Raw genomic sequence first — 17,622 nt, 5'->3', positions numbered from 1 at the left:
CCCAGAGCCCGTGGATGTGAGTTCAGTTTATGGTCCTAGAGGGAAGCACGTTCCATTTTAGCGCAGAATAGAGCCAGGGCTGAGGAGGGCGAGGGGGGTAGGGAGAAGCGGGGAGCTTTCTGGGTTGAGGAACTGCCCTTTGAAATGCGGGTGTCTAGGACACTGGAGAATGAATGCCAGGGAAAGGTTGGGGAGTGATGGTTTGGGTGTCAAAGGCAGGGACGGGGTTCTGGGATGAAAGCCGCCTTAGAAAGGTGTCTGGAAGGCCCAGGGACTGAGGTTGCGGTGCCCGGTTCCCGAGAGGCTTCGGGATCAGAAATGGGGCTGGACTCGCCGAGTCCTAGACTGCGCGCCTAACTGTCTCCGTGGCGCATTCCGGAGCCGGCCCCAGCGCCGCACAACCAGTCTCCACTCCCTCCGGTAAAATTGCCAAATTAAAATGAATCATTTGGCCCATAATGGCCGAGGCGCTTATCGGGGGCGAGCGGACCCGCGGCAGTGCCTTATCTCGGCGGCGCACACGGCCCCGGCGCGCCTCGGCCCATGCTAACGAGGCCCAGAACGTGAGCGGGATTAGCGCGCGTCGCTGGAGGAGCCCGGGCGCGCGGGCGGGGGACTGGGACGGGGACGGGGGCGGGGGCGGGCCTCCGCTCCAAGGACCAGGCCTCAAAATGGCCACACGCATCCCCCCGTAGCAGCAAAACGTGAGCATTCCGGCCTTTTTCTAGGGGAAAGCAACCTGCGGCCCCCCGCGGAACTCCCCATCAGTTCTTCTCTTCTATTCCCCGCTCGCAGAAGAGGGCTTCGCTCCTTTTCCCTGTGTTTCTTTCGATGGGGGGCATTTTCCACGGACGCCCTCCGCTCGCCGCCGCCGCCCCTCCCGCCTCGGAGACTCTCTTCCTTCCTTCCCCTTTTTCCTTACGCAATATACAGAAATGCGCGAGGCGGTGGTTGGTTTTCATTTCTTCTTGGTGGTTGTGTGCATGCGGTGGGATTGTGAGTGCGTGTGCGAGCCGTCGGCAATGCTGACTTCTTCCGAGTGTGGTCTTCCAGGCGAAGGGCTGTGTGTCTGAGTGTGATGGTGTCCGCGGTCTTTGGGCTGTTGATTTGGATTCTTCGAGCCCTCCTGCGTTTTCATCGCTGTATACGATTATGCTCGTTTTTCCTTCTCGACAAGAGTCTGGCTCTGCGTGTTGGGGTGTGTGGCCTTTGCGACTGTGTTTGGGTGGTTTCGTTGTTGTGTCGGACATATGTGATCCTGATTACGTTAGATGTGTGTCCACGAGCGATTGCGTTCTGATTTCGTTGTATCGTGTTGGCCAGTGTGCGGGCCTGACCATGTCGGCTTGGAGGGCAGCGCTGGGTTGTGTTTACTTTGCTTCCCTTCTGTGGGGCTGGACCGTGTGTGGTCCTGTCCGTGCTGGGTTGTGTGCTTGTGTGCTTGTGTCCTTTAGAAGTGTATTTGCCGATCGGTGGGGGGTGGAGGGGAGGGCGAGCTGGAGATGGAACCGCAAGTCGAGGAGGCGGCAAGGGGGCGGGGAGAGGGATTTCACATTTTATTCCAAATTATGATGTATTCGGAATCCAGTGTTGGCTTGGATGGGCCGATGGAGCGCTATCCGCGGCTGCTCTGTCCAGAGGCCGGTCGGTGCCTCCGTGTTTGAGGGGTTTGTTAGCGAGTGGGAGGTTCTTCCAGGCTCGAAGCTGAGCAGCGCTCGCCGAGGCCCGCGCCTTCACGCCGGTAGCCGCTGGCTTCGGTTTCCGCCGCACCCAGGCTTCATCCATTTCTGGTCAGTTTCGCAGGTACCTCCGCGGGGTCTGCGGGAGAGGCCTGGAGCAGACAATGGGCGCATTCTCCGGGTTTCGCTCCTGGGGTGGGGCCCCTCGGGTTAATCTAAAAGGACACTTTTCCATCCCTTCCCCGGGTGAGCGACATTGCGGTGTGGGTCAGGTATCCGTCGCATGGGTGGTGACCAGAGTCAGGCTTTGTGGAGGGATGGATCAGTGCTGCCCTCGCTGTATAAAAATGGATTTTGTTTTGCCAGTTATTGTGGTTATTAATGTCATCATCATCATCATCATCATCATCGTTCTATTTAATTAAAGTAATCGTCGAGTAGCGAAGTGGCTTGTCCAACCATTTAGCTTCTTAGGAGCGATAACAAAGCAACCCGGTCCCCCACAGCCAGCTCTATTTTTTTAAGTTACTGGGTTTGAAGTAGGGAGAGAAAATGGAGAGAGGAACGGGGCACAGAGACGCTGTCATAAAGCAAAAATTAACCCGAACCTAAGACACAGGAATGAGTGGATTCCCCCCTCCCCCACCATCTAGATTGGAAGAGGAGAAAGAAAATCTCCCGCATTGGACTGAAACCCCAGGGAAGAATTATTCCTATATTTCCACCAAAGCCAGAGCAAAAAGGAGTCCTTTGGAATTAATCCAGGATTTCGATGTGTAATCATAAACTAGACAATTTAGGCAAAACAAATTAAATAAAACCCTTTGGAGAAGAAAAAAATGCAACCTAGATCCCCCTGTCTTACACACTGGGGAGCAGTATTGGACTTTATCCTTCTTGCCTTTGCCTTGTTTATTGCTGCAAGGAATTATTAGAATTCTCCTGTACTCTGAACACTGAAAAAATTAAAATCATTGTGTGGAGATGGTTGAAAGGAAGGTGGCGGCAGGCTTTTCTTTTCTTTCTTTTTTCTTTCTTTCTCTCATTGGTAGGAAGAAAAGAGGGGACCTAGATAGATCAGATATTTGCCACCCCCATCCTCTTGGATCCGTGCTGTTCTGACTCCATTCCTGTGGGAAAGGAGCCTTTCGAATCGGGTTCTGGTTTCGTTTTGCACTAAAGGTGGGCATGGAGAGAATGGGGACCTTGGACGTTCTGCCCTACAGATCAGGGTCTGAAAACCGGATTCCCCTTTTCCAACACACATTTACCCACCCAGTGGCGCTAGGCGTTTCGGCCGCTGATCCGGCCTGACTCGGGTTCCCAAGCCAACCGCATAGACCCGTCGGTGCTTAGAAAACAAACTCGGCCACACTGAGCCAGACAACCCCGTCGGAGGGCCCGAAATTGTTCCCGTGGTCGGTGTAGACCTTAAGCTCCTTGTTGTTGTTGGAGTAAATAGTTATTCCTGATTGGTCAAGTGTAGGATTCTTTTTTAAGGGGCCTGGGGGGAATCTTCAAACACCTGCAGGGTGGGGGCAGAAAGGCATTTGCAATTCCCTGGGCTGCTTGGTGAGGACAGGAGGTAATTCCCAGCCATTGACCCCCATTTCTCTCTCTTCCTCCCTCTCGCCCTCCCTCTTTCTCTCCACCCCCATCTTTCCTGGAAACTGGCTTTGGGCGCGGCAGACTGCTCTGGACCACACCGTGGCCTAACTGCTGGTCTCTCAGCGAGAGAGGGGAAAAGCAAAGATCCCCGTCCGCAGCTTGGACCTTGGCTCCCGCCCCTCTCCGGCGGCGGCGGAGTGGAGATCCTATTCAGAGGGGCCGGTTTCTCTAAATATGCCCCAGGTGAGTTTTGGGGAACAGTATTAGTGGAAACAGTGTCCAGGAAGACCTTGGGTTCCGGCCTGGGGTGGGGGAAGCTTAGGACAGAGGACAGTCCAGTCTACAACTGGGGGAGGGGATGAACCCAGAGCTGGGAATCTGGTATCTGTGTCTCTGTGACTTCTAAAGCCCTTTTCATTTTGATCCTGGGTAAAAACACCTAGCCGAACCTAGTTCCCCAGGCCGCTCCCATCAGTCCTGGTTCTGTGGGTGTTTCACAAGGCTCCTAACTTTGGCGCGGCTATATCCGGATGGTGCAGGCTGTGTGTGCCTGGGTCGCTGGCAGGAAGAAGGCCCAGCCACCCCGGCTAGCTAGCGCAGTCCCAACTCCGGTGGGCCTTGACTGGGGCCTAAGGCCTAGGGTGGGGCTGTGCTGGAGCACCCCTCCGCTCTCTCACTCTCTCGCTGTCTCCTAGTGGCTGGAAAGGTGGCTCTCTTCACTGGTGCTTTTGGTTCTCCAGCAGGCTTGGGGCTCCCCCAGGGGGTCATTCGGGTGTGGGTGCATTATGAAGGACAGGAAGCCAGCTAGCTCTTAACTCATACCAGGAGAGGCTGTTTTCATAGGAGAAATTTTCCCTGCCGGGCATTGGGAGCTGCCCGAAACCTAGTGCCTGCCCCCCAGGAGCTCCTGGGATCCCCGTCTTGCTCAGACACAAGCGGAAATGTTGTGGCCATCTGGCAACAGGAGATGAGGATCCGGTGTTGGGGGCTTTGAGCTGGTTCTGGGTGACACAAAGACAGAGGACTTGTACTGGTCAAATAGTCTAGTGTCATTCTGTTCAAAAGCTTCTCCCCACTCTCTCATCTTCCCCAAATAAAAACAAATGAACAAACAAAAATCACTCAGGCTTTCCTTCCAGTAATCTTAACGAAGCCAAGTGATGGGGTTTAGTCCCCTACAACCAAAGGTACTTATGAGTGCTCTGTTGGCTTTTTCTGGAGCATGGACCCCTCCCCTGGGTGATCCTGGTTGCTGAACAGCCCACCAGGTTTTCCTAAGGTCCGGGGATGGGTGGGGAGAGGTCGGCCACAGACCCTAGGAACCAATCATATAGGTTTATCACAGGAAACCTGTGAGATATAGATATTTATAGGTGGCTGGGGAGGGCATTTGGGGCCAGGGTCAACTCATTTGGAATATGTGATCCTCTTGCCCCCCGGGATCCGTGCCTACATGAAGACTTGGAATTAATCAGAGGGTATAAATGTGTCATAAGGAGAGCTTGCCGCATGCACAGTTTGTTTGTTACTGAGTTAGAAGCTGTGGCTGAAGCACGTGTCACTGGGTACACAATGGTGTGTGAGGACAGTAAGGTAGGGTGCCAGGACCTTGGGGCTTGTCGCTTTGACCACATTGGTCAAAGGATAGTATATTATATTATATATATATTATAGTATATTATATTTGACCACATGGTAGTATATTACTGGTGCATTTCCCTGCTGCAGGGGAGCCAGGAAGACTGGACTAGTAAACCTCTGGTGCAGTGTCTTGGCAGTCCCATTCTGTGGATACGGATCTATTGTTTCCGCCATAGTCGTAAACTCACTTCCAGTGAAGCCTTGAGGACCCACTGCCTTTGTGGCTCTTTTCACCAGGTCTTGGAGAATTCTCTTATTTCCTGGTGAGCCCATGGAGTTGGCAGACCCAGGGCAAAAGCGCAATCCAAATGGCAATTCTCTGTCAGCTTGTGTGTGGCAATTTTGCTGAGCTCTGAAGGAGGTTTCAGAAGGTCAGGTCTCTCTTCTGGGGTGGGAGGACGTTTCTCAGGCCAGCCCCGGTCCAGAGTGGTGCAGTGGCAGCGCAGCTGCCGTGAATGATTAGACGGAATCTGCTTGGGCTTGATTTTCGTGTATTTTCTGCTATGAAATATCCCAATCATCTAATTTTGAGACGAGAAACCCCATTTTCAACATCTTACAAAGCCTATTGATTTGATTATATATGTGTATATCTGTGTCTGTGTATGTGTGTGTGTTTATTTTATTAAAACAACTCAAAAGCACTCCCAGACTCCAGACCCAGAGTCTCCTGTTTTTTTGGTTTTTATTCTTTTGGGGCCCGGCTCCATGGGCATCCAAGCTGGGTGATGGAAGCCTCCACCCCTCTACAAGCAAGTGTTAGTGGAGAGTAGAGCCTCTTTGGTCACCCTGGAGTATGGTTTTGGAGAAAAGGAGTGTCCTCAGCCCCAGCAATATACTTAGGAGGGTGTATACAGGAGGATAATGTAGACAGAGTGAGATCGTAGTTCTGGTCTTGCTCTGTGGCTCTGTGGCAAATAGGTTCACGTGACCTTGGGCAAGGCAGTCCCCTCGCTGGCTGGGTCTCCTTGCCAATAATAATGTTTACTTGAGCATTTGAACGGTGCTTTTAAATGCATTAATGAGGATTGCTCCCATTTCCCAGACTAGACCAGAGGCAGGAGAGGGTGATGGAAGAATTCAAGGGCCTTCATGATATCTCTTCCCACTCAAGGGTGGGAGCTGAGACCCCCAGTGGCCTGGGGGCACTCTGAATGCCTGGGTTCCACATCCACTTAGCCAAGCTTCTTTCCACACCGCACCTCATTTCTGAGTCCAGCTGAGCTCAAAGAGGTGGAATGTGGAGGGGGAGGGGGATTAGGGCTAGGATCATCTCTCCCACGAGTCTCATCTCTGGTATGGTGGGGAGTAAAGGGCCACTGGGGTTTCCAGCAGCTGTGTAGAATACCCGGTGTATTTGCTTAGTGCAGACGGACACTCCCTGCGGGGGGGGGGGGCGTGAATATGTGTTGAAAAGGAGGGCAGGAGTTTCTGCCAGCTGTGGCACAGAGGACCCGGGGCCCTGCAGCCTCCATTCCCTGAGGTCTCTACTTGTTGAGAGGCAAGGGAGGTTCGAAAAGCACCCCACCTCCGCGACAGTTTCCCCGCCAAAACCAAAAGGGGGGGCGGGAGGAACACGGTCAGGGGATTTGTTCCCTCCTCTTCCCTTGCGGCCTGAGCAGGGGGACACGATGTTAGTTCTTTCTCGCCTCTTTCTACATTTCCTTCCTCCTTTTCCCCCCTTCTGTTTTCTTTCGCTGGCTGTATTCCTTTTCTTCCAGTGCCTGTCGTCTTTTTTCATCTCCTGGGTCTCTGTGTCTCCCAGACACCCTCTCTCTTCTCCCAAACCATAGTCCCTCTTCCCCTCCTGCCTTCAGGCCCCGGGGTGGGGCAGGGGGGGGGCGTGTGTCCATGTGGCACTAAGTCCGCCTCTTCCCACGTCTCGGTGCGCGAATTTCTCTCTGCCCTTCACCCACCCCTCGGTGGGCTGGGGGCGGTTGTAATAGCGGGCGTCCGCTTGTCTGTCTGTCTGCCCGCAGGATGACGGAGCGGCCGCCCAGCGAGGCGGCCCACAGTGACCCCCCGCTCGAGGGACGGGACGCGGCCGCGGCCGAGGCCCGCATGGCCCCCCCGCACCTGGTCCTGCTGAACGGCGTCGCCAAGGAGACGAGCCGCGCGGCCCCCGCGGAGCCCCCGGTCATCGAGCTGGGCGCGCGCAGCGGTCCGGGGGGCGGCCCCGCTGGTGGGGGCGGCGCCGCGCGGGACTTAAAGGGCCGCGACGCGGCTGCGGCGGCCGAAGCGCGCCATCGGGTGCCCACCACCGAGCTGTGCAGACCTCCGGGGCCCGCGCCCGCCTCGGCCCCCGCGGAGCTGCCCGGCGACGGCCGCATGGTGCAGCTGAGCCCGCCCGCGCTGGCGGCCCCCGCCGCCCCCGGCCGCGCGCTGCTCTACAGCCTCAGCCAGCCGCTGGCCTCGCTCGGCAGGTCAGCGCCGCGGCGGGACCGGCGGGACGGGAGGGACTGGCGGGACGGGCGGGCGGGGTTGGGGGGGGGGAGCCCTCGGCCCAGGCGTCCCTCCTGCCCCTCGGAGCCACCGCCTTCCTCCCGACGGCGCGGAGCGGCGGGAGCGCAGGAAGAGAGGGGGTGCTATGAACCCGAGGGCGGAAAAGCCCGCGCGCCCGAGTCCGAGCGCCAGCGACTGGGGGTCCTCTGCGGGCGTGTGCGTGTGCGTGTGCGCGGGGCCGGCTGGGGGGTGCAGAGTGCATGGGTGTGCGGAAGCCCGAGAGTGGGTCCACGCCTTCGGGAGTGCGGGCTGTGGCTGCCACTGAGCAGAAGCACGCTGGCCGCGCTGTATGGGGTGTGTGTGTGTGTGTGTGTCTGTGTGTGTGTGTGTGTGCGCGCGCGCGCGTGCTGGGGTGTCGTGTGGACCAAGTGTGAGCAAGAATGCTTGAGTGTGAGCAAGAATGTGTCTGAATGCACTCACCGTGCAATTCTTCTGGAAGCTGCCGTCTTCGGTGGACAGGTAAGAGATAGGGATCTGAGGTTGCAAGAGGGCTCCCTCCCCTGAAACCGCTACAGGGCCGATGTGGGGAGCGGATTCCTTCCTCCCCTTCTGAGCCCCTATGCCCTTAGCTTCCGTCTCCGGCTGGGGTCTGTACCCCACTCCTGTTAAGGTGTCCGTTCCCCTGCTGGGGCCACTGAGATGGTGGGGAGATGGAGGAAGGTTTGGGGTATAGACAGGAAGATGAAGCAGGGGTTGACAATGTGGGGCAGTTAGTGAGTCTATGGGAGACCTTGAGGAGGAAGCTGTTGAGATCCCAGAGTGGTGGTGGTGGTGGTGGGGGTGTAAGCAGTGGTCAGTGGAGGGAGGTTTTCTTTCTGTTGTCTGTGCACAGGCCCCCTGGGGGCCAGGGCAAAGGTGGGGGTGATTTGTGGGAAAAGGGACCCCGTGCCCTGTGAGGTGCAAATTGCCCACCATCAGGTGTGAATGCGACTCCCTGCCTGTGTGGGTACCTGTTTGGGAGGGTAGGTGTCTGTGGATTGTGTGCTCACTTCTGGGAAGGGGCGTATGTCTGCCGGTGGGGTGTGTGTATTCAATTTTGCGTATGCTCCATGTGTTCACTTCTGACTGTGTGTGTGTGTGGGGGGAGGGGTGTGTGGGTGTGTGGCCCCTTCTTCCCTTGTTTGTCTCACCGAGGAGAGAGAGTAGCAGCATTCTGTGGGTGTGTTTGGGTGTCTGTGTGTGATGTTCCTTGCATCACAAACCCAGGTATGAAGGGAGCAGGGTTACCCTTGTTTTCTAGGGGGAGAGGGCTAAGGAACCTGTGGGGAGCATCCCTCAGGAGGCTTTCTCCCCTCCACCTACATGTGATCTTGTGATCTGCCTGCTCCCTCCCACAGTGGGTTCTTTGGGGAGCCAGATGCCTTCCCTATGTTCACCACCAACAATCGAGTGAAGAGGAGACCCTCCCCTTATGAGATGGAGATTACTGATGGTGAGTCTACCTGCCTCTCCCTTTGTACTCACCCCTCGTGCTGGTTAGAGCCCCAAAGGTGGGATCTTCAGGGACTATACACCACAGGTGTCTCACGTAGATGGGTTGGCTGCCTTGGAAGGAGAGTCTTTGCCCTGAAACTGACCTGGGTCAAGGGGAAGTCATGGGTGGGGCTGGAGGGGTGCCATCCTCATGCTCCTGGGAAGAGGGCACATGGCAGTGAGGACACACTGCAGCATTTAGCCCAAATCTCTAGGGTCAGTTGCAGTCCCCACTGTAGCTCCATTTCCACATTTGGCAAGAATCCCAGGGGGAGGGCAGAAGACCCTCCGGGATTTCTTGCACCTCCTCCCAAGTCCTTTTTGGAATCTGGAGTCTGCTCTCTGCCTGGAATTGGACAGCTAAGGCCCTTGTCCTAGGTCCCATTATTGTGGGGCCCTCTTGTCCCCTGTTCCATACCCAGGGCTGAGACCTGGAGTTCCCGTCCCGACATCACAGAATCTACCCTGCCCTCCCCGCATCCTCTAGAAGGTCCCCAGCACTACTATTGTGAACTACCTGAATAGTCTTTCGTGCTGAACTTGGGAAAGGGGTTGGATGAATGGGAAATTTGGAGTATCCTGGCCCTCTTCCTATGTAGTAGATGAGACCCAACACCAGGTGGCGGGAGAGCAGGCCCTTCAGAGCCCGGAACTTGGAGCAAATCCCTGGAGCTACTGCCCATGTGTCAGCTCCACTGAGGCCTGGGACCCCTGTAGGAAGGACACCTGAGGATTTGAAGCCGGACTGGGATTTATTCAAGGAGCCAGCAGGAGGGATATGTATAAAGCTGGAGCTTCTGGAGAGGAGTCCTCTGTGGTGTTCTGGAGGGGAGAGGGCCTAGAGTCTGGACAAGGAACAGACCTTATAGGACCTAACTAGCCAGGGACTTGAGGCCTGTAGGTCCAAGAGGGAAGGGTGGTGGGTTGTCAGTGCTGCTGGGTTAGAGAGGGGAGGGAGGTATATCAAAAGGAGAGTAGGCAGGACCAGCCACAAAGTTCCCCAGGGAAGAGAGGGCAGAAGATAGGAGAATCAGGCACAGAGAAGAGGAAGGAGGAGAAGGGGACAGGAGTTGAGGTTTTGGGGGGAGTGCAGAACTACAGGGAAGCCATTACTAATAAATGTCACCAATATTTACTGAGCACCTACTCAGTGCCTGGCCACAGAGAGGCGGAGGACACAGAGGGATGGACAGACTTGGGGAAGAGGAAGGTGTAGAGAGGTGGGGAGTTCTCTGGGAAGCTGCCAGAGAGGAATAGACAGAAATGGAGGTGAAGAGGAAGGTGTGTGTGTGTGGGGGGGGTGCGGTACAGAGTAGGTCCATGAGACTTTGGAATCAGAGATTTCACCAAAAAGAATCCATAGAGGTGGAACTAATGGAAGGGCTGAAGTTGGGACTTGGTGTGGATTCCTTCTGCTGAACTTTCCTGATTCTCTGTTTCCTCGTTTGGAAAGTGGGGAGAGTAGTAGCTTCCTCACAGCTTGCTGAGAGAGTACAGTGGGGTAAAGTGTTTTTAGGGCCTGGCTGGGGGTAGGTGCTCCTTTCGGAGTTCTGTCTCGCTACAGCCGTGACAGCAATTGTCATGTCTCTTCCCCAACTAGTTGCTCCCTCCAGGTCAGCCAGCATTAGCCGTGGAGCAGGGATGGACCTCCTCATGTCACAGTTGAGGGATGGCCCTCTGTCTGGCCCGGAGGCCAGAGAACAGAGAGTTATTTCCTCTGCGGCAGGCAGCCCAGGGGAGGCCGGCCGGCAGGTGTCTGTTTTTTCCCAGTCTGGGGTTGGTCTTTGGCAAAGAGTCAGCTGGGCCCTGGGCCTGTTGGGGTTTGGAAAATCAGCTTGCAGACGCTATCAGGCAGGGGGTACGTTGTCCTCCCTGAGAGGTGGTGTGTGTGTATATGTGTGTATATGTATATGTATATGTATATGTATATGTATATGTATATGTATATGTATATACATGCATGTGTGCATCTGTGTGTATGTGTGTCCATGCCAGTGTCCGTGCCTGGGTGAGCCATCCTTGTCTCTCCTTAGCAGTGAAGCAAGCTGTAGGACCAAGGGGAGGCCTTGACCCCTTCTCTCCTGTTTTCCCCTACCCCCTTTCTGAGGTTGAAGAGGGCGAACAAATATCCCCAGCCTAGGAATTCTTTCAGTGCATGGAGCTTCCTGGTGACCACTGGGAGCCCGGCGCTGGGAGGGGAGCGGCCACCTCAGCCCAGGAGCTCAGGAGCATCAGGAGGGCCCTCTTCTGTTTTCTCTGGCTTTGGGAATGCCAGGTCGGACTGGGACATTGAGTGCAGTGCTTTGAATGCCATAGGTGCTCAAAACATGCACACTGGGGTCTGTTACTGCTTCACAAGGCTCAGGACATGAATATAGTCTGAATTTCGGTCTAGTCTGTCATCAGTAGACATGGAGAGACTAAGGCAGCCCTCAGACACCTGTTTCGAGCCTTGTGTGGCCCATCTCTCCATTTCTTTTCTTGGGGAGAGAGCCCACAGGGTAGGTTGTTTTCCCTCTTGTCTTTGCTCTCTACTCCATTCCCCCTCCCCCCCCCCCCATCCCCGCCAGCATGATCAGCCAAGCCTGTTTTCCATCACTCTTAGAATAGAGTTCCCCCACACTTACTGCAGAGGCCCGTGGGGCCTGGAACCAGTCTACTCTGATCACACCCACACTGATTAGCCAGGTTGGCTTGGGCCATTTTCCAGCTCAGGGCCTTTGCCCATGGTAGTCTGTCTTCCCTACCTGGGCTTGGCTGGCTCTTCTTCAGCTCAAGTTCTTACCTTATAGATGTCTCCTTCTCCAATATGCCAACCCCAACCACCTCAGCTAAACGTAGTAGCTCCTTTCCATCTGTTACTACATTCAGCCTTCTGGTTTCTTTATTTGTTTGCTACTTGTTCATCATCTGTCATCACCATTAAAAGGTATGCTCCATGAGGACAGGGACCCTATTCCCCTTAGTGCCTGGCACGGTGTCCGGCACGGTACCCAGTTATTAGTATGTAACTGATGGATGGGTGACGATAGCTGCCATTTACTGAATGTTTAATCTGAGGCAGGTTTGTATTAAGGACTTTACCTGTGGTAGCTGTTCAATCCATGTGACAGTCTCATGATTTCAGTTACTCTTGTATTATCTCCGTTTTACAGATGACTAAGCTAAAGCACAGAGAGTTTAAGTAACCTGTGCCGAGTAACTGTCTAGTGAGTCCTAGTCAGGGATTCAGTCCAGAAAGTCTGGCTCCAGAGTTTGTCTTTCTCACTAGGGCTGCATGGCCTCTTGGCACAATGAATGAATAACATAAGGTCCCTGTCCTCAAATGCCTCACAGCCCCAAGAGGGAGACATGCATAGACACTAATGGTCAAAAGTCCCAGAAGGGTGCCTGGGTGGCTCAGTCAGTTAAGTGTCTGATTCTTGGTTTCTGCTCAGGTCGTGATCTCCGGGTTGTGAGATTGAGCCCCTCATCAGGCTCCACACTCAGCACAGGACTGTTCAAAAGACTCTCTCTCTTTCTTCCTCTGCCCCACCCCTTCCTCCCCAGTCGGATCTGTGCACACGTGTGTGTACATGCTGTCTTTCTCTCTCTCAAATAAGTAAATAAATATTAAAAAAAAAAGATGATGGAGATCAGGGAGTTGTAGGGCCATGGTTATTGGTGAGGTCTGGCCCGACAAGTTGAGGGAAATCCCCCGAGTGGAGGAAACAGATGAATGGGGGTTTGAAGGCTGAGTAGGAGTTTTCTTTCTTTTGGTAAAGATTTTATTTATTTATTTGACAGAGAGGGACAATGCGAGAGGGAGCACAAGCAGAGGTCGTGGGAGAGGGAGAAGGCAGGCTTCCCATTGAGCAGGGAGCCCAGTGCGGGGGTCGATCCCAGGGCCCTGGGATCATGACCTGAGCTGAAGGCAGATGCTTAATGACTGAGCCACCCAGGCGCCCCGGGAGTTTTCTTTCTTTCTTTCTTTTTTTTTAAAAGATTTTATTTATTTATTTGACAGAGAGAGATCACAAGTAGGCAGAGAGGCAGGCAGAGAGAGAGAGGAGGAAGCAGGCTCCCTGCTGAGCAGAGAGCCCGATGCGGGACTCGATCCCAGCACCCTGAGATCATGACCTGAGCGGTAGCAGCGGCTCAACCCACTGAGCCACCCAGGTGCCGCAGGAGTTTTCTAAGTAAAAAGCAAGAAGGCATTCTAGGTTTCCCAAGTTTTCCAAAGGATAGTTTCTCTTCTTCTGTACAGGAAAAGGTGCCTTGGGGGACATTCATCTCTTTTTTTTAAACTCTTGTCCTCCTACCTCCAGGTCCCCACACCAAAGTAGTGCGACGCATCTTCACCAACAGCCGAGAACGATGGCGGCAGCAGAATGTGAATGGGGCCTTTGCTGAGCTCCGCAAGCTGATCCCCACACATCCCCCAGACAAGAAGCTTAGCAAGAACGAGATCCTCCGCTTGGCCATGAAGTACATCAACTTCCTGGCCAAGCTGCTCAATGACCAGGAGGAGGAGGGTACCCAGCGGGCCAAGCCTGGCAAGGACCCCGTGGTGGGGGCTGGTGGTGGAGGAGGTGGGGGAGGGGGCGGTGCACCTCCTGATGACCTCCTGCAGGACGTGCTGTCCCCGAACTCCAGCTGCGGCAGCTCACTGGATGGGGCGGCCAGCCCGGACAGCTACACGGAAGAGCCGGCCCCCAAGCACACAGCCCGCAGCCTCCATCCCGCCATGCTGCCAGCCGCTGATGGAGCAGGTCCTCGGTGATGGGGCCGGGACCGTTCAGGACCAGCCGGGAGGGCACCCTCAGGCCGCTGGGCCTGTGGGCTTCAGGGCAGGTGGGGTGAGGATTGGGCAGCTCTGAAGCAGGGCAATGGACTCGATGAGCTTTCCTTGGTGTCTGAACTTGGCAGAGCCCTAACTGCCCCCGGGGCAGCTTCCCTGACTCCTGCCTCAGTGGGAGAACAGAAAAATGGAGCAAAGTGGTAGGTACTTTTTATGAAGACGGCACAGTCTTCTCCCTTCCCCCAATCCCTAAGACTTCTCCAGTAAGAAGCTGGACTGACACTGCTTTTGTCCTGGAGCTTAGGGGCCCTGTCTTTGCCAAGACCTGGGGTTGTCAGCTCTCCCCGGCAACATCCAGCAGCCTCTGCCTTGCCTTTAACCCCTCCCAAGCTGGCTGGTGTGGCCTGTGTGGCCACTCTGTCCAAATACATAGGTACCCAGTCGCCGCCCATTTCTGGGTGAGCCCCATCTTCACCCAGGCCCATGTCGGTCCACCCAGCTTGCCAGCTGCCGTAGACAGTCACAAGCCTCGAGGTGCCTTCTATAGGGCCTGGTTGAAGAAGATGGCCAGTGGACAGCTTGCTCTCAACTAGCTGGGCCAGAGGGTCAGAAAACCCAGTAGCCCTTACTGCTTGCCCCGGGGATCAAAGCTCTGCTTTCTCCCCACTGAGACTTGCCTTCCTAATCCTTTTGGGGACTGAGTCTGTAGCTGAGAGCCTGCCTTGGCAGGCCTCATGAAGGCAGGGAGAGGGAGAATGGTGAGTGTGAAATTGAACCAGAGCTCTTTGGGCTTTGGGTTCGAATCCTGGCAGTGTCTCAGAGCAGCCTGCCTGTACTCTCCACTCCCCGCCGCTGTTCTGGTGGCAAGCCAATGGCTGTGTGCTGATGGCCATGTGCCGATGGCCATGCACCACTGCTTAGCGTGGATGTGCAGCCCCGTCTGTGGGTCCTCTGATGCTCTTCTCCAGGGTGTGTGTCTGCTGATGGCTTGGTCTGAACCCAGCTGAGCACAAACCCTGTCCTGCAAATTCCTGGCATTTGGGATTTTTGCTTGACTTTAGTTATTGGTGGGATCTTTAGGTCTTGATAAGACCCAGGCTGTAGCCCCACTTGGAGGGCAGGGGGAAAACCAATCAGAGACCTGGCTGAGACCCAGACAAGTGCACATTCACGCAGCAGAATCTCCAGCACCCCTGCATTCTACAACTCCGAGTCATCTAGGGTGTGTTTGGAAGGTTGGCTTACCGCCACAGGAGCACCCCGCTCTGAGAGCTGTACATGAAATTTTTGTAAATCGAACCCTCATCCTTCATCTTTTAAAGAAATACTACCGCAAGTCCTTTTGTAAAGTGAAGAATTTTTTTGTAGAGTGAACCACTGCCCCTTTTTGATCTCTTGTGTCAATCCAGGTGGTGGGACATGGTTTTCTTAAGGCCAGGCCTGCCTGTGACATGCGTTCCATACCCATGGAACAAACCCCGCACAAGCCCTATACACGTGTCATTGTACCCTCAAGTCACCGCAGCCACCTCCCACCAGATTCTGTCTTTGAGGTTAGAGGGAAGACAGTCCCACCCAGTGAAGGGCCTTGGGCACAGCCCTGTGCTCACAGGGCACAAACCTGGCTCTGTCCCCTCCCTCTTAAGTTGTGAGGTCTAGTTTGTGAGTAGGGGAGCAACGTGGTAATCCTTTAGCACTCAGACTCTCTGTCCATTTCAGATCCCCAGCATCCTATTTTGCTGAACATTAGGCTTGTTTTCTTTCCAATGCTTGGAATCTCCTGTGAGGAATCCCATCTGTGTAACGAGGGAGCTCCTATCCTCGGTCCTAAAGCTGCGTTTGTTTCCCGGTGGATTAATTTGACCTGGGAGTGAACAGTGGCCACAGTATGGATGGATGGAGAGGTTTTAGGAGACGGATCGCTCGTTCTATCAGGAACTCAGGCTTCTGGCTTCCTCTTCTCTCAGACTTGCAGAATGACGTGGATAAGTTATCCCTCTCTCAGTGTCCGTTTCTCATAAAATACCCTGGCTTGGCCTGTCCACTAGGGCTGTGGATTCCATTCCAAGTGAATTCATGAAATTAGAAGCATTTTGAGACCAGAAAGAACTCTTTCAACCTCAGCATCATTCCTGCAACGGGGTTTCCTGTCCTGAGTCCAGGGCCTGGGCAGTGGGCCAGTCTGCCTGACTGCACAGGATCTGGGTAATTTAGGTTCCAAACCACTTTTACCCGAGTTATCCGGATTGTCCTCATTTCTCCAGATTGACCTCACTTGTATCTCCTTCCAAGGAGAGGTCGAGGAGTGAGAATGGAAAAAGATATGGGCAGAGAATATGTAAGACATAACACAGCTTCCCGCCACGGGCCTGGGTAGGGATGGGCAAAGCCTCGTGTTTTTGTAAGACTGACTGAAGATCCACAATTTTAATGTTCATCTGCACCCCCCTCGCCCCACCCACCACACCCTCCTCCTTCCTCTGCCTCGTCACCTATGAAGAAATGGCAACCTTCCAAGAATAATACCTGTGCCAAGGGAAAAGATATAAAAGGGGAAAAAAATCGAGAACAGAGATGATTGTAAGAACTGGAGGGATTCGCATCTTTTCAGGAAAATTCTTATGCTTTTATTGGCGGTGACAAACGACAAGATGGTACAACCTTTCTTCTTTTCCAAAAACAGAGCAAAGGGCCCAGCATCTGTAGTCAGCCGACAACTATCTCGGCCTTTGGGGATGGTCTGGTCGTACTTGTGATTCCGATGGTACGTGACCCCTCCCCCGCCGAAGGCTCGCCCCTGCCCCTGTACATAGAGCGTTGTTCCTGTGGGCGGGCCCAGCACTTTCCGTCTCTGTTGTACTGTACGTGATGGGTTGTGTTGGTCTCTGCATTTTTCTGCAGAAGAGGAGTAACCACTCCAGGTACCTTGACCTTTGTACAGCCCGGAGGCCAACACTGTGGGCGTGACTCTTTAGCAACACAACCCTTGTGGTGATGATGTGTGTATATATATAAGGATATATTGGGAAGATTTCTAAATAAAAGTTTTACAGACGGGCTTGGACTCTGTCCTTGCAGCTTATACCCCCCACGCCTGGGAGTTGGGACATTACAAGGAAGGGGCCTGGTAAGAGTCTGTCTCTCCCGAAATGGAGGGAACTCCAGAGCTCAGCTGTCCTCTCGGGGTGGGATCCCACTCACCACCCACCACCCGGAGGCTCCTCCTATGAAGGTTCCATTCTTTTCGCTCTGCCAGACCTCAGAGTGGGGGACTCTTCTTAGCATCGTGTACCCACACTTTTGGCTCGGGGCCACCCCACAGATGGTCCCCTGTACGTGTTGGGTTCAGGCTCCATGGCTGGGCTGGTTGCTTTTATCATTGGTTCAGGACAGACTAAGTTCTCAGCAGAGCAGGATCCCAGGGGCCCTCATGACTCAAAGGGAGGCTGCCTCTATTATGCCTGGCTCTTTAGGGTCTGGGGGTGCAGGACTCACATGGGGCTCGGGGATAGGCTGAGGCTTTCGGGTTAGTGATCAGTGAATGGAGGCTCAGGAATGGGAAGGCCCGTACAGGCAGGGACTCCGGGTTCCGGGCAAGGAGGGGAGGTGAGGGGGAGGGTGGAAGAGTTAGGGTGGGGTCCCGCAAATGGACCGTTGGAACTTCAGGGAGCTCAGTAGGTCAGAATTTCCAATGGAGAGCCAATCTTTTTATTTAACAATATTTTTTGAGCCCCTCCAATGGGCCAGGTGTTATTCTAGGTACTGGAGATCCAGCAGTGAAGAAAACCAACATCCCTGTTCTTGTGTTGCTTGAATTCTAGCAGGGAGACAGACGGTAAACACACAGATCAGATACCTGTGAACATATGAAATACATTGATTATGGGATTGATGTAGTAAAGATACAGCACATTAGAAGCTGATTAGTATTAGGGAAAA

At 54.4% G+C, this 17,622-nt stretch overlaps 1 protein-coding gene across 4 annotated transcripts; it reads left to right on the top strand.

Moving 5' to 3' along the window:
- The first annotated feature begins 551 nt into the window (after positions 1–551).
- On the top strand, positions 552–16,741 carry TAL1 (TAL bHLH transcription factor 1, erythroid differentiation factor). Of its 4 annotated transcripts, none has more exons than XM_082688095.1 (5): positions 581–704; positions 3,369–3,530; positions 6,908–7,351; positions 8,768–8,862; positions 13,211–16,741. In XM_082688095.1, exons 3-5 carry the CDS (start codon positions 6,909–6,911, stop codon positions 13,663–13,665), a joined length of 993 nt encoding a protein of 330 aa, XP_082544221.1. In that variant the 5' UTR covers positions 581–704; positions 3,369–3,530; position 6,908; the 3' UTR covers positions 13,666–16,741. The 4 variants fall into 4 exon arrangements, with proteins under 4 accessions (XP_082544223.1, XP_082544221.1, XP_082544222.1 ...); XM_082688096.1 differs by lacking the exon at positions 581–704 and adding an exon at positions 722–950; XM_082688097.1 differs by lacking the exon at positions 3,369–3,530 and having other exon boundaries at positions 552–704.
- The last annotated feature ends 881 nt before the right edge of the window (positions 16,742–17,622 follow it).

Source organism: Mustela nivalis, assembly GCF_964662115.1.
Source record: "Mustela nivalis genome assembly, chromosome: 10".
Taxonomy (NCBI): Eukaryota; Metazoa; Chordata; class Mammalia; order Carnivora; family Mustelidae; genus Mustela; species Mustela nivalis.
This window is presented reverse-complemented; position numbering and strand designations above follow the sequence as displayed.

What these genes read in the sequence shown, in the direction of transcription:
- TAL1 (XM_082688097.1), top strand. Translation starts at nt 6,909, where the DNA reads ATGACGGAGCGGCCGCCCAGCGAGGCGGCCCACAGTGACCCCCCGCTC. An exon ending in CCGCTGGCCTCGCTCGGCAG is followed by an intron (nt 7,352 to 8,767) that starts GTCAGCGCCGCG and finishes TCCCTCCCACAG; the next exon opens with TGGGTTCTTTGGGGAGCCAG. An exon ending in TGAGATGGAGATTACTGATG is followed by an intron (nt 8,863 to 13,210) that starts GTGAGTCTACCT and finishes TCCTACCTCCAG; the next exon opens with GTCCCCACACCAAAGTAGTG.